The 16,130-nt window shown below is 53.5% G+C and overlaps 1 protein-coding gene across 1 annotated transcript in view; it reads left to right on the top strand.

The window, feature by feature from the left end:
• Positions 1 to 16,130, top strand: part of SRRM4 (serine/arginine repetitive matrix 4) — a 122,387-nt gene that overhangs the window by 88,415 nt on the left and 17,842 nt on the right. The window contains exons 2-8 of the mRNA XM_040986871.1: positions 1,118 to 1,264; positions 3,029 to 3,115; positions 5,210 to 5,278; positions 7,559 to 7,585; positions 8,667 to 8,717; positions 10,711 to 10,809; positions 13,345 to 13,501. Coding sequence (XP_040842805.1) covers positions 1,118 to 1,264; positions 3,029 to 3,115; positions 5,210 to 5,278; positions 7,559 to 7,585; positions 8,667 to 8,717; positions 10,711 to 10,809; positions 13,345 to 13,501 — 637 coding nt within the window. The remainder of the gene's footprint in view (positions 1 to 1,117; positions 1,265 to 3,028; positions 3,116 to 5,209; positions 5,279 to 7,558; positions 7,586 to 8,666; positions 8,718 to 10,710; positions 10,810 to 13,344; positions 13,502 to 16,130) is intronic.

The following is a 16,130-nucleotide window of genomic DNA, read 5'->3' as shown; positions in this document are numbered from 1 at the left end:
AGCTTCTGATTAGCTCAGCCTCAGCCATTGCGGCCACTTGGGGAGTGAGTCATTGGACAGAAGATCTTCCTCTTTGTCTCTCCTCCTCTCTGTGAATATCTACCTTTCCAGTAAAAATAAACAAATCTTTTTTTAAAAAATTAGGCACAGTAAGAGATTGGCATAATAATGGAGGTGGAGCCACTGCAGTGATATGTGGCAATAAGAACTGTGTGAATGCAGACTGAAAAAGATCTGTCATTTCACGTTTTCACTTCAAGGAAGCACTTTCATACTGAAGTCCCTCGGACGTAACCACAGTGGCAGCATCACTGTACCTTGGTGTCGCTCAGTAACCTCAGAGCTGCTTGCCCACAATCACTGCGATACCATGACTGTCAACCCAACAAGGAAAGTGACCACCCGGTGATTAAGGCGTGGCTGGGGCACATTACAGAGATGCACGTGACAGAGACATGGTCCAAGGCGTGCCTGGGTAGAGCCAATGTCAGACTTCTCCGGGCTGCTCTAAATGGTCTGTTCTTGGAAACTGATGAACTGTTCTTTCCTGGTGTTTTTTGAAACAACCCTCAACCATGAGTATGTGAAACTATGGAAAATGAAAACATAGATGGGAGATGTGAAGGGGCAGAGACATGGACTACAGGTGGCAAAGGGGAGCGGGGAGTGTCAGGCTTTGGTCAAATGCTGGCTGCAGCCTCTCCCTGTGACTGAGTGAGGCTAGGATGTGTGTGGGCATTGCTGCCCCAACAAGTAGACCCTGACCTGTGCAGGGCTTGACATAGTTAAGCTCCGTTCCTCTATTGCCACAGTTGGTGTGGTTCGAACCTCTCTTCCCCTGCCTCAGGCAGCTTCCCCTGTCAGAATGTGTGGCCTCCAGAGCCACTGTGACGAGGACCAAGGGATTCAAGCGAGGCATCTGGGTTTCGATCGCCTTGCACTGGACTTGAATGGCATCTGTCACTCCCACTTTGAGAACCACTGGCCAGAGGTCATCTCAGGATCTCATTCTAAGCACAAGGGAGGCTGGGAAATACTAGGATGCCTTGCATACTTAAGAGACACAAAGTGTCACTGTGCATGCTAATGCTTCTGTCTCCTATTTATCCCCTTGTAGGACCGAACCCCAGAACAGCCCCACGGCCCCCATCCAGGATGGGCCCTCCGAAAGGCTGGGTCAGCGCCTGGCCACGGAGGCCTTGGCCACCAACAGCTGGGAGAGAGACAAGGCCTGCCGGGACCTGGGTACTTCCAGGGCACGCAGGTGAGGTGCTATCCTTGTCCCCTGCTTGGCCCAGCGACGGCCTTCGTGAAGACGCGAAGGAAGAAGTGGAGTTTGCCTCTGCCACCGACTTCTCCCTCTCTTCTTTGTAACTGAACCATAAACCAAGGGCCCAGTCATTTATTTTTTTCTATGAGGCCCAGAGAGTAGCTCTCTTAGCTTTATGAAACAAAAAGTGTCTCCAGCAGAAGTTGAGGGGCGATGGAAAGAAGTGCGGGAGGAAGAGAGTGTGTGTATTTTTACAACATCATTCCCCCCCGCCCTGCCCCAACAGCCAAAAGGTACCTTAGATGGCTTGTATTCAACTCTAAATCCTACCAGGGACCCAAAGCAGAGAGCTCTCAGACAAACCCCTGTTTCTCTTTGGGCCTCTGTTTTCATAACTACAGCATGGAAATACCTACATCAAATTTTCAGGGACAGGGTGAGGGGGGACATTAGCCCAGGCTTGTTGACTTGCTGGCCGCAGGTGCACCACATAGTGAGGTCCCCGAAAACTGTTACTGGAAGTCTGGTGGGGCCAGGAGAGGTGGCCTGCTCCTGTGTTACTGACAGCTTTGCCCAGTCCACGCGTCTGGGTCCCTTCTATCAGTAACTGACTCTGACACTGGGAAAAAAAATTGCACTGTGGCGACAGTGATCATTGCAGGGCTAACCAAAGTCCTGATCATTATAACTCAGCCACGCGTTGTCCATCCCTCAGCAGCAGCGGGGGGCCTGATGACGGCCCCTCCTGGCAGTTCTGTCATTGTGCAGAAACACCTGCCCACGCCTGGGGATTCAGCCTGTGACATGCCCAGGCCACAGGGGATGGGACATGGGGAGAAGCAGGGTACGGGCGGAGGAGAGAGCAAATAGCCTACTGTCCTAGGACATGATGACTAAAACAGTGAGATTAAGTGCAAAGGGAGGAAGCTATGCAATGAAGGGCTGCCTCGAACCTGAGGCTGACCAGACTGCTGCCAGCACAACATAGCCCTTGGTTTCCAAATATCCAGGACACCTGATACATGAGAAGTGCCTAAATGTTTTATGATTACTACAGCAATGGCGTTGCGATGATGTTTTCCCAGTAAGGCTTACCTGGGTGGGCAGTTTACCACCCTGACTCCGTCTCCCTTTGCCATGGGGAAGTGTGTACCAAAGCCCCAGAAGCCTAACCCAGCTACAGGAGGAGTTGACTCCACTTCCTCCGTCCGCAGCCCTCTCATTTGAACTTAATTAAACAGGAAATAATTATTCCTGTAGCGCAGAGGTTTTTGAGGTTCTGCGGGGCGATATGAGATACGAATCTTGTGATTGAAGACCTTGGCAAATATACTTTGAATAATCAGCAGCCACTTGCTGTCCCTCCAACCTACTATGAAATTCCAGCAGGAACTACAGACACAGTGGAGCAGGGAAGGAGGAGGCTGAGCTGCCAATTAATTATTTAAAAAGCGATTTATTTACCAAGGTGAGCCGTTTGCAAATTCAATAATAAATCTATTAAGGAGTAGTTAACCTCTCTTAACTCTGTTTTAAATAATCAATTGGTGTTTGGGTAGCATACAGCGTCTGTCTCATTAGGCCGACATTAAGCCCTTATTAATCGGAAGTGTGACCGGATCAGCCATGGGATGGCAATTAGGGATTCGCCATCAGTCCGTGGTCCTTCAAGGAACAGGTGCCTTCCCTGGCTGTAGCAGCCCCAGCCGGGTGATGGGGGATAAAGGTCTCTAACACTCCACTCTTTGCTTCCCGCAGTGCCTCCCATGACAAAGACTTGACGCCACCACCTTCCTCCAGGGGCAAGAAGAAAAAGAAGAAATCCACTCGGAAGAAGAGAAGGAGGTGAGGGCTTCCGGGGGCGGTGAGGCTGTGCAGCTGGGAGAACGGACCGGACAGGGGAAGTGCAGGTTTCAGAGTCAGCCACATGACCCTCTCCGCCTCTGGACTAGACTGTGACCTTGGACAAGTGGCCACACCGCTCTGAGGGGGAGGGGGATCTCTGCCCCTTAAGGTTTTGTGAGGACTGGATGAGACATGGTTCTGGAAGCAGCTGGGTCGCTGTGCCAGGCACACGGGAAAGGGCTGGCTAACAGCATCATCTCAACCACAAATGTGGGATTTTTTTTTTTTCGAACACTCGTTCAAGTGTGATCTCTCATGCCCATTATCTGCCTCAGCCCTGACCAGAATCTTCCATGCAGACATTAATATATCTAGTTCAGAGACAGAAGAGAAAGGTCCGGGCAGGGGCCAACACAGCTGCACGTGTTGGGTCCCAGATGTTCCAGTCAGTTGCACCCAATCACCCCACTGTCAAGTTAAATAGTGGTCTTGGTCTCACCTGCCAGCCTGACTCTTTTGTATTGTATGCATTGTTTAAACTTTTAAAAGTTTTCCAGGCTTTCATAGGTTTCCTGGTTAGGCTGTGAATATCCATGATGAAAAGCATGCTTTGTGTTCCAACCCCAGGGAACACATCCAGAAGCTGAGACCCACGCCCAACCTCCAAGGTAGTGTTTTGCAGAAGCCTGCAGGGGGCAGCAGAGAGCAGCATCCGATGTCCTGGGCTTCAACTGCGACCTGGCTTCCTGGTCCCCCAATTAGCCCAGTTCTAAAAGGGTGAGCCTAGAGAGGACCTGGCAGGGAACAAGGCTGCAAACCCTGAGTGACAGCCATTATAGGGTAGGGAATGGAATTGGCTTCGGTTTCCCGATTTGAGGGTTGGACCAGAGAACATTGCCAAGGAGGAGCCTGCAGGCATAGGATTCCCTCATTCATTCATTGAACAAATATAGACCCATCAGGAACCTGGGCCGTGTGGGCACTGTGACTCCTCGGCCATCCCCCTCTGCAACTATGTTTTGTTGGACGTACAAGGAGGGAGCTTCCCTTCCCGTTTAATTGGAGGCCAATGTTTTAAAAAGATGGACATTGCCTGAAAATGTGGGTTTCTGGAAACCCAGGCCTGCACTCCCACACAAGCAGCAGCACCTCCTCCCTACTGCCCGGTCAGGCACCTGCTGCCCCCATCGGCATTGTCGGGGGGACGGGAGGCTCCCCCGGAGGGCACCACAGCCTGTGATCTGCTTCAGCTCTGGTGTTCTTTGGAACATACGAGGCTCAGAGTGAGCCACAATGTGTCAGAAATGATGCTGTGAGCGGCGGTCGAGGTCGCCTGAGTCTTGGGGTGCCTGTGTTTCTGAGGTCCCCTTGGGATGGCACCACCCATGTAAGGACCACCTGGCACGATGGTGTCTGGGACCTCGGGCCGACCAGAATGGTGCAGACACGATGCCCAAGGTGATTGAGGCTACAGCAGACAAAAGGGGCTGACCAGGAGCGCAGCTACGGCCCGGCGTCCTGCTGGCATCACAGAGCTCTTCATGTGAAGCCAGCTTCTCTGCCGGGCAGTCACTGCACCTCCCTGGTCCTCACGTGCCTGCTCTGAAAAGGGGAAGGGTGCAATTGTGCCTGCCCGAGAAGTGTGAGGGAGGGTTAGAGAATTTAAAGCACTCCCAGCACTGTTTAGAATGAACGCAAGCTGCTCACGGTATTGGTTTTTTTTCTTAAGATTTATTTTGTTCATTGGAAAGGCAGAGTGACAGGGAGAGATCTTGCGTCCGCTGGTTCACTCCCCTAAATGGCTGTCTTGGCTGGGACTGGGGCTGGCCAAAGCCTGGAGCTCCAGCTGGGCCTCCATGTGAGTGTCGGTGACCCGAGCAGCTGCGCCACCCTCCCGTGCTCTCCCAGCTGCCTCAGCAGGGAGCTGGAGCAGAAGCAGAGCAGCCAGCTCTGGAACTGGTATTCCAGCACAGGAGTGCCAACGTTAACCAGCTGCCCCACAACATCGGCCCCTCGCTCTATCCACATCATGCCTGGGGGTTGGCGGGAACGCGTGGAAGCCTCCCCCTGAAGGATCTCTCCCATGCCCTGCAGGTCCCCATCCTACAGCCCATCGCCCGTCAAGAAGAAGAAGAAAAGTTCCAAGAAGCATAAGCGCCGCAGGTACTGTCCTCCCCGCTGCAGACAGGGGGCGCCCCTGCGGTCCCCGGCAAGCACGCTGCGCCCCCGGTGTGACCAGGGATCTGTGCATTGTTAGTGTACAAGCCAGGACTCTGTCGGGAGGACCAGAGGCAGCCTAAGGCCGCCAGGAAGCTTGAGGGTGGAACCAGCCAGGCCCCGGGCCAGGGTCTGAGCAGCAGCCACAACCCACGCAGCAGCTGCGGCTGCCTCTGTCTCTAGACCCACACGCGGGGCCGAGGCTCCGCCCTGTTCTCATCCCTCCACATGTCAGTGAGGCCACAGAGACACACTCGCACTGTCTCGTACTCAGTGCCCCAAGAAAGGCCTCTCGCTGGCCCAGCTGTGTCTTGGGGTGGGTGGGATGCTTTGAAACGCACGGCCCTGGGAGTGTCTATGCTTGGGGAGCAAGGAAAGGATGGTGGTGAAAGGACATTTGGAACTGGATGTGCGACCCAAATGGTGTCTACTACACCATTTGTAGTAGGGGTGAGAAGAGACTAGAAGGATATATACTCAAGGGCTTGAGTGTGTGGTTCCTGAGCCAACTGCAATTTTTATTTCTTCTGTAGAGAAAAGCCCCATGCACTATCCCTCTCTTGTGCAATACCTGCCCCAGTCCAAGGCTAGGAGCTGGGCACTGAATCTGCTGGACCCACTTCCTCTCAGGGTCCGGAGCTGGGTGTCAGACCCAGATGGCAGACACAGGACGCAGCTGGCTCATCTAGTATTAACCAGTAGGCCAGTCACCCACCCCACAGGCCAAAATTTTTATAGTTGGACGATTTTACAATAGGAAAATGCAGCTTTCCAGGTCCTCGTCTTCATGGGGCTGGCTTTCCTGCAGGCAGCCGTCGGCTGGCACTGTGGAGTTGCCATGCCCTTGGACACAGTGAGCATGCCGGCTGGCCACAGGGCCTGGGCCCATCATTCACACGGCCAGCTTGTCTCCTGGAGGCAAGGCCCTTGAAGCCTCAGGTGTCACTTATCTTCTGCAGTTGGCTGAGGACACTAAGGGAAGAAAGGATTCTATCTTATTATTGGTTATCTGCGCCTTCCAGTCCGCCCACCTCACTTGTGGATTAATAGTGCAACTGAACAAGAACAAGACGTAAGGTTAAGAGGTCATCTGGGCTTTCCCTCTGCTACCTCAAGTCCAGCTGAAAGTTCCCCCAGCGCAGCTCGTCCCAAGTCAGGCGTTTGGTGCACCCTCCTAGTCACATTGCTAGAACGACTTCAGATGGATGCTGGTCCCACCTGCTCTTGGCTGTGGCTGGCTGGGGTGATAGGCTAAGGATAGTTCCTATCTTCTTGCATTGATTGATGCCAAGTTTATGCTTAACACAAGGTGTGGGCAAACCGGTGAGAGAGATGCATGTCACTTAGTGTCAGATATCTTTCTCCACAGGGGGAGTCCTTGTAGATGCCAAGGTCCACCCATGACTTGGGACTGGCAGCGTGGCACCCTGCTATGCCATGCAGCTCCTCCCCATCTGGGAACTGGAGTGGGGAAAGCAGAGACTCTGGTCTCTGCTGGATCCTGGGAGCTGGCTTCCCGTGCAAGGGACTGAGACAGGGCCTTGGCCAAGAGGGGAGGGAGCATGGCAGGTCCGTCCCCAGGGCTCACCTACTGAGCCCTGCCGCCTCTGGAGAGGCTCGGTTAATAAGGATTGACTGGAGGGGGGGGTTAGGGAAGTGTTGCTGAGGTGTTCTTCTCTTTTTTCTTTCTTTACTCTGCAAAGCTTCAGAGTTCTCCGACTTTGCTCAGTAAGTCAGCAGTGTTACAAGTGAGCAGAGAACTCAGTATGTGCCGTGAACGGGGATCGATCCTGGGCCCCAGAATCAGAAGCATGATTGAGATAAAATCCCCACCCTCAAATCGTACACATTCTAGTGGCGACCACGGAGGAGCCTGTACCCCAGGAAAGAGAAGCTCAGAGGTTTGCCCAGCGCATAGAGAGCAGAGGGGAGGTACCCCCAGGCCCGAGGGGACCCCTCAAATGCAGGGAGAGGGCGGCATCAAAGTGGGGCTCCAGGGACCAAGGAGGTTCACAGTCAGTGGGGCCAGGGTGGGGTCTGGTCAGTTTTAACCTGTTAATCCACACTGCACACCTTACAAACGTGTGTCTCTTCTGGAGAATGTGCAGAAGAAAACCACAGGGGATGCCTCATCCCAGGGTCCTGAACTCACCTGCGTCTATTCTTTCTCCTCCCTCTCTCCTTCCCTTCTTCCCTCCCTTCTCCCCATCTATTTCCTTTCCCCAGGTCATTCTCCAAGAAGAGAAGGCACAGGTAAGAATCTGGACCACCCGGGTCAGCCTCCCTGGATCCCCACTGCCACCCAAATCAGGGCCCGGCTTTTCGCCCTCCACCCCACGCCACTTACCATGTATGCCAAGCCAGCTCTCAGCTTCTCAATGGCCACATGGGAGTCCCGGCCCAGCCCGCGTGGTGGCACCTGCCTCTGCCAGTCTGCCTGCTTCACTTGCTGTTGAATTATCAGCCCCGTCACTCGTACCAGGTCCATGCTGAATGGGGCCAGGGAACTGATACCTGGCTGTAATTCATGATTAACGATAAAAATATGTCAGTCTTCTTCCAGGTGTGGACATATTTGATTAACCCCTAGCGTTAACCCCGGTTCCCGTTCTACTGACAGACTCCTAAGCTGAGTGAGTAGACAGGAGGGGAATGTCTACAGGTTAATCACATATATACCACAGGACCAGGACTGGTGATAATGTCTTCTCAAATAACAGCAGTTACATCTAAGCCACATTGCAGAAGACAAAACCTTCATCTGCTTCATCTGACTACCGGATGGCGGCCAGTGCCGTTCACGCTGAGCGTGGTCCCCTTTTGGGACTGAGGGAATTAGGTCTTTGCAAGGACAGGCCCCTTGCGCAATGTCCGACAGCAGCTGAGCACCCCAGGGCCAGGATTTGAACTGGAACCTTTTGGTGAGGTCCTGGGCTCTGCCATGGCCCTGCTGAGTCTTGGCAGGGTGCTGGTTTCTGCAGCCATGTTAAAGGGTGTGGTTTGAGCAGAATAAAATTAAGATCTGGGGTCCGTGTTGACCCTTGAAACCACCCTGACTAGAACCACCAAAGTGTAGCCACCCTTTCAGGCCTCTATTTGATTACAGTGGGACGCTGAGTCATCACCCCGTCCCACCCACACCTCTTCTGCGCCTTGAGAGACAGAAAGTCGGACAGAGGGTCCCCATCCGCTGGTGCACTGCCCTCCAGATGACCACAGTGGCCAGGCTGAAGCTGAGAGCTGGGAAGGTCAAATGCCAGCCCCTATTTATTTTTGCCTTCAACCACCTTGTTGTCAGTGACATCTTTTGGCTAATTGGCTGTTTCTTGTTTAGCTCCTCCAGCCCCAAAAGCAAAAGAAGGGAAGAGAAGAGGCACAAAAAACAGTAAGTGGATACCACCGAAGGGCACTCCTCGGAGTTGGGGGACGCAGCCTCTAACAGCTGGAGCAGTAGGGTGGCCACGGAAACGGGAGGAAAGGAGACAGCGGTCAGGCAGGTGGGAGATGAGGACGAAGGGGAGGGAGGAGAGCAAGGGCTGTGTACAGCTTAGATGTGCACGTGTGTGAAGGCGTGTATGAAAGTGTACAGATGTGTGCCTGGGGTCACATGTGTGCATGTTGCTTGCAGGTGTACACATCTGTATCGTGCACTCATGTACACTATGTATATTAATGTGTCCAGAGTGGTATACGTGATGCCTAACTGTATACCCACGGGTCATTTGTGTGAGCACGAACACGGACAGCCTCTGCGTGTCCGTGCCCAGGGGTGTGAACTCTGGGCACTCTATGTGGGTGTTGTTTAGGTCTCTGTGTGCATGACAAGTATGGGGGTTTTGTGCTGGGTTTTGCCCTGTGCATATGCTGTGAATGATCACGTATGTGCATATATTTGACTGTGCCCAGGCTGCTGGACTTATAGTATAGACACGCACCAGGGCTCCCTGCCCTATCTTGGGCCCCAGCTGTTTCATGGTTTATACTTGGTAGTAGAAATTCAAATCACCCAGCACTGCCTGCAGAGTTCAGTTCCCAGCCAAATTAAAAGTAAATTTGGTTACAACCCACCTACTTTAGACTCTGCAAATGGTAGAGCTTGTGTTTTTCTATCTAGCATTTTATCTCTCGCCAAGAGGCCTCCAAAGAGAAGATCAAACGCAAAGTGTGGAAGCTAGTCACCTGCGGGGGAGGGGAGAGAGGAGGCTGGCATGTAGAGGATGCCCGGCTCTGGTACCCACTAGGCTCTCATCGCCCAGTGTCTGCGATTCTTAGTTGCCGTGACATGGCTCTGGGAAGCACTCCGAAAGAAGGCAGTAGAGTCTTAACTTGCTCAGGGGAGAATCTGCCCCTCCCTCCCACCCTGAGAAAGCTGGTCCGGCTTCAGACAAGGGACAGTTCATGGCCGTGGGGACCGAGTGGGCTCTGACGCCTGGCCCAGCGTGTGTGTCAGACATGGCTACCTGGAGACAGTGGCATCATCGTCACCGCCCTTGCAAGGATTTCCACGGACTTGGAAGGCAGGCGAGCCTGAAGAGAAGCAGTTCAGAGCTGCTTGCACCTGCTGGGCCAGAACAGAAGATGCCAGACAGGGAAGTCAGAGAGTGAAGGCTGGGGTCAGGTCCTGAAGCAGCTAGGGGTGGAGTCACCATGAGGGCAGTGGGCTGCGAGCTGGCAGGGACGCGGAAGGATGTCCGATTCCCTGTTTGGGGACAATCCCACTGCCTCCTGGTAGAATCTGTAACTCCCACTGTCTCTCTGGGTTGGCCCAGGCTGTTCTTTGTCCTTCCTGCCCTTCCTGGGTGGTGACTGTTTGCTAGAGATGGCCGCCATCATTGAGAGTCACACTGTTTCTGGTGAGAGTTCCTGTAAACTACCTGAGGCCCATTGGGAAGGCTATCTGGCTCCATGCAAGAATCTGGGATTTATTTCCAGGCCTGAGGTCACCAACGGGCAGCCCACAGCCCTCAGGGACTCCACAAATGAGCTTTTCATTTGCCCCTCCAAATTTTTTTATGAGCTTGCATTTAAACTGGGAAAACTTTACATAAAAACCTCTATTTCTCCACTCTAAGGCATTAGGAGAGCCAGCATGGCCAGATAGTTGGGAGGCAAAGTGGGGGCCTCCCCTGCAAGCCCCCACCTTCAGGAACACCTGCCTGGCCCCTTAGGCTGGGGGGTGTGGCATGGAAACCCCTGAAGGCCCATTCTGGAAGCTGGGATGTTGGCAGGAGTGGAGAAGGATACCTAACTCCGGGAGGGGTGCACAGCGAGGGTGACTTGGGTGCAGAGGACTGCGTGTGTCATGAGGTCAACTCTCTCTTTCCTCCCCCCTAACCTGCCACTCCTTGAACTCACCAACCACTCTTCAACCCCTGAAGATCCCGAAGCCGGCCCCGAAAGTCTCAGCGCCACCGCCGCCCGCGCTGCACCTCCAGGTCCCAGAGCTCCGAGTCCCGCTCCGCAAGCTGCAACAGCAGGTAACACTCCACGCTCTGGGTCGTGGTGTGCACTGTGGCCTCCGGCACCATAGCAGTACCACTCTTTGCCCTGTTGCAAGAGGAGCAGACTGAGGCTTGGAGGGACTGTGGCATGGGGCTAGTCGCTTAGCAACTAGATGACAGAACTAGGCTGGGGACCAGAGAGGGTAGCTCAGGTCTCTGTAGTCTTACCTTGGGCTGCTGTGAGCACAGAGAAGCTGAGCAGGCTGGGAAAGACTGCACAGCACCAAGTACTAAGTGCCGAGGCCCTGCTGCCTCTGCTCTCTGCTAGCCTGAGCTGCCTCCGTGATGGTGCAGGGGCTGCCCCCAGACTGGAATGGCAAAGAGGGAGGAGGACTCAGGCTACACTGCTGTTGGTGTCCAGTGGGCGCTCCAAGGCCAGCTCCTGGTGTCAGGCGCTGCTATTCTTGTTTGCAGGCGCCTCCCACACCTGAGTGCCCATCAATTGGGCAGATTTAATACGCCCACCACCTGGTGATGGGACGTGCACCACCCATGGGTGGCACCTGGGGGACAGTGCCCCGTCCTCTCTCCTGAGCCAGCTTTGGTGCTCCTGCCCACACCAACAACTGTTCAAGAGCATCACCACAACACCAGGCCACCCCGTGACCTGACAAACGGAGGTGTGGCCAGAGCCTTCCCCGCTATGGTCTGAGTTCTGGGGAAGGCAGAAGTTTGTCCACAACACCAGGGTGACCAGAGACCTGTCTCCCCGCTCCAGCAGCCGCAGCCTCGGCCTTGCCCTGCCTCCTTTCTAGACCCACCCTTCAGCTGTCCCTCACTTGCAACAGCGTCTGGGACAGAACAGTATGTCGCTGTGCTGCGAGGGGCAACACACATGCCTGTCCCACCACAGGCTTGCTCCTGGTAGCCTCTCCCTGACCAGCACTGTCCCACTGAGCCAAACTGCCCCCTGATTGATTACAGTTGGGAAGCCACCGGCAGAGGGAGGACAGGCACTTGGTTTCCTTGTGATCAGCCTGGGCCAGAGGACCCTGCAGGGCCTCCCCAGCTTACCTGCTAGAGAAGTGGGTTGGCCTCACAGCCACTGGCCCAGGCCTCCTGATGGGCCCCCGTCTCTTGGCGCTGTCACTCTCTGAGGTCACCAGTGCCTGTTTTAGGCTGAATGACTGGACCTGCAGGAGGTATGAGGGGGCAACACACACACACAGCCACAGAGGAACGATGATTGGGAGGTCCGAGCAGAGAGGGACACTCCAGGGCAGGAAGCAGAGGCACAGGCTCCTAGAAGGGCAGAAAATCTCCCTGGGCTCAGCTGCTTTCAAGCTGGGTAACCTCAGGCAGTCTCAACATCACCAGGCCTCAGCTCCTTCATCCGTCCCACAGTAGAAGGAGTCTTGGCCTGCCTGTGTCTCCAAGGTGCAGAGGGCTTTGAAAGGGAGACATAAGTGCCGTGCAAACCTTGAAGGATTGTGTTCATTGACAATACAAGTGTGGTTGTGCCCCACTGAATGACTGGGGTACCTTCGAGAAAATGCATCGTTTGGTGATTGTCATGGTGGGCAGTTGTGGGTGCAGATGGGCCTAGGTGATAGGAGTCATTCACCCAGTAGATCCTCTCGGGTGAACACAAGCTGTCGGAGGCAGCACATGCAGTTTACAGTAAGCTTTCTGGGAGTGAAAGGAATGCTGCCTCCAACAGCGATGTGACGTACAGCGTGGTAACTTTCCAGACTAGCAATGCAGCCGTCATCCTCACCGTCACCTGTCAGGCCTAGACTCACAAGTGCTATCCTCTTAGATTAGCACAGCACTCGGGAGCTAACTCCCATCAGCATCCCATGATGCATGAGTCACATACTGCCCTGTGATGCTACAGCGTCGCCAGGCAATGGGCAAGTTTCAGCTACATCAAAGTCTTACCATTGACTGAGAAACACTGTCACTCAAAAAAAAAAAACCTGGATACCCAGCCTTGCAGTGAGATGTGTCTCCGGTTTGTTCTACTAACAAGGCAGCCCAATCTAGTCCCAACAAACCTGCCTTCTGTCTTTTGTCTCCCCAAAAGTTTCAGGTGACAGTAGGGTGTGTGTGCCTCACAGATAGTAAAGTTACATGCACAGATACACAGCCATGTATTGTCAAGGCACATGGACACACCCAAACACGCCCATGGTTATGTGACAGTTGGTCACACAGAGGATGTTAAACCAGCGAAGAGGCCTTCCTGGTTTTTATAGTTGTAATGGGGCAGTAGCTGCAATAACAGGCCCCAGGTACATAAAAATGAAGAAATGAGTAAATGGATCAAACATGAGTGGGTGTGGGTGATTGGACAGTTGACTGGCCGGTTGGCTAGATGAATGGATGCACTAGTGGGTAAAGACAGAGGTGGATGAAAGATCAGCTTTCATATACACAGAGGTCTACCAAGAACACACACAGATGCTCTCAGAGATCCTACTGGCCCTCCCTTGGTCCCTGCTGGTCCCTCCGCACCTCTGCGCAATTCTTCCTTCACCAGACCCTCAGGACTCTCTCTCCTGCCCCTAGGCACCGAGGCCGGTCCCCTGAAGAAGGGCGTAAGTCTCACCGCAGGCACTCCCGCCGCTGCACCAGGAGCCTCTGCAAGGCCAGCCCGGAGCCCCAGGCCAGCCAGCCACCCAGCCAGCCTCTGCAGGTGCTCGGCTTCCTGTCGGCCAGGGCTATAGTAAGTATTAACGCACAGACTCCTCTGCCAGCCTTGGCCGCAACACCTGGGGGAGGTGGAAGCACAAGTTCAGAGCAGTGTATGATATGTTTGAACTCAGTTTGGGAGGAAAAAAAAATCCCACTGGCTCTAAACCTCATTACTGATTAGCCCAATGGCCATTCACCAACCTTTGGCAGTATTCGACTTGGCGTAGGGTACGGGGGTGTACTTGGGGAGGGGACCGAGAGAGAAAAATGAAGTGAGGGTCTTTTATCCAAGGAATTGTTGGTAAACGAATCCAGGCCTCCAGCGTGACTTGTGCCAGGGTGTAATGTGAGACATGCCGGCAGGGGTCTGCACAGGCAGGAAAAGCAAGGGGCTTGGGTGTAACAGACACTCTCCTGCTCTACCACCTGCCAGCTGGTGGGCAGCCAGGGTGGCACCTAGAATTTGATTCTACCCATAACCCTGACCTTGATTGTGCCTGGGAATTTTCCTTTGAGGAGTTGATAGCACCTGACCTGTATCCTCTCGGGGAGTTGGGGGAGATGGAGCCGTCCCAGTCTCTTGCACAAACGGGACAGGAAAATGAAGGCTCGGAGTGGTGAAGGGCAGGGATGAAGCGGCCCCAAGGCAAGAGCAAATCCCACCAGGGAAACAGGCTGAGCAGATGTGTGTGACACTCCCCACCCGTCCTCCCACTCCTGGGTCAGCAAAGACGTGCTAGACCTTGACCAGTCTGTGAGACACCCTGAGCAAGACATTAAGCTATGTGGCTTTGCGCAAACCACTTAACCTCAGCTTTCTCCCTGGTGAGCTTGAAGTCATCCTCTTCCACCTGTCAGAAATATATGGTAACACAGAGTACGGGAAGGTCTTTTAGAAATGCTGAAGGGGCAGGTAGACCAGAAGAGAGTTCAAATTAAGAGTTAAAATTGCAATGGTACCCGACTGCTCTGAAGGGACCTGCCTCCCCTGGCTCTATGTGCGCCTCAGCATTGTAAGAGGTGACTCCCATCACTTTGCTTCCTAAGAGGTGCTGGGAGGGAGGGCAGCGAAGAGACAGCAATGGCAAGCAAAAGCATGAGTCCTGCTGGACACCATAGTCCTCTGCAGTGTATCTTGGGAAATTCTTCACCCATCAGGGTATCTGGTATCACCAAACTCTAATTCTGCCCAAACCTGTCTTTGTGTAGCCATCTACCACTCTTCCCCAGATGTCTGGGTCACTGAGTACGTATAAGCCACAAACCTCAAGTGTCCTGAGACGCAGTCTTCCCAGCGTGGTAGGGGTCTGGAGGCTTGGCTGTATCTCTGCCAGTGCCTGCTTCCTCAAGTGGGCAATGGGCGCAGTCTCCAAGGGCACTGTGGGAAAGAGAAAATGAATGTACAGTATGAACAAGAGGAGGAAACTCGGCAAAGGCTGCTCAGCATGCCTGCTTGTGGTGTTTACAGCGACCCCTCTGGAGACCCCACCTGACCCTTGTTCAAAATTGCCATTGGGAGTAACTACCTCACACTTTCCTACTGATGCTTTCCTAACAAGGTTGTGTCTGTGAACAATGTTGCAGAGATCTGAGCCTTTCCCCCCACGTGGGCTAGTGATGTCATCAGACTGGCTACTGGCCACTTTCTTTCCTAAAGTACACAGGTTCCTGGTGGCTTTGGGGTGGGAAGCCTCGATGGCCCTCAGGAGCCCGGCTCCGATCCCAAGGGCTAAGAGCCAGAACGTCCCTGTGCAGGCGAGGCCTTCAGAGCTCCCCTGCCACGATTCTCTGCTGATCTGGGGAAAGCGAGACAGAGAAATGACTCATGGGCTCTAGCAAGGCAGTGAAGACATGGGGTTGTGATTTTGTGATCAAATCCTGGCTCCAAGAAAGGAGTAGTCACTTACCCATTTTTGCTGTAGTTCCTAATATACATCTATATACATAGTTATATATGCCTAATAATATATTAAAAATTGCAAATAATAACAGTCTCTTCCAAAGACAGCTGTTGAGCCAAGCACTTGGGCCAGGAGCAAAACTCAGCAAAATATTAGAGTTACGGTAACATTTCAGACACCGACTGCGCTTCCGGCCTTGAAGCCTTGAGCAAGTTCAGGAAACTTTCTGTGTCTGTTTGCTCAAAATGTGCCCAATGAGAATAGTGAGACGGACCTTATGGGGTCACCATGAGCATTCAATGGTGTCATCTAAGGGAAAGCCTGAGAACGCACTGGGTAAGTGGTGATGCTACACAGTGAATGCTGCTGGTCTGGGTAGTGACGCAGTGGAATAATGGATAAAGCGGTGCAAGTCATCGCAGCAGTAAGAGCGTGGGACTAGTCGTCGTTGCAGCCATGATAGAAGACTTGTAGATGCACACTAGTCAGGAGTTAAGCCTGCAGCAGATGCAGAACCCCTACTCCAAGGTCAGTTTTTCTCTTTCTTCAGTGTAGTCCCAATGGTTGTCCCATCACACGCAAAGTTACCCAGTTCCTGGGGGCATCAGGCGCCTCCCAAACCTTGCCTTCTGGGTGACTCCCCTACTTGACCCTCTATCTGCCCTCTTACCAAGGCAGAGACCGGAGAAGTTTCTGTATTGGAACAAAGACCCAAGGTTTTGCTATGGAAGATAACTTTTGAGGTGCTCTGACTCACCC

This window comes from Ochotona curzoniae, unplaced genomic scaffold (genome assembly GCF_017591425.1).
Source record: "Ochotona curzoniae isolate NIBS_2020 unplaced genomic scaffold, NIBS_Ocur_1.0 contig_46, whole genome shotgun sequence".
Lineage (NCBI taxonomy): Eukaryota > Metazoa > Chordata > Mammalia > Lagomorpha > Ochotonidae > Ochotona > Ochotona curzoniae.
The sequence above is the reverse complement of the archived record's forward strand: the minus strand, read 5'-3'. Positions and strand labels throughout refer to the sequence as shown.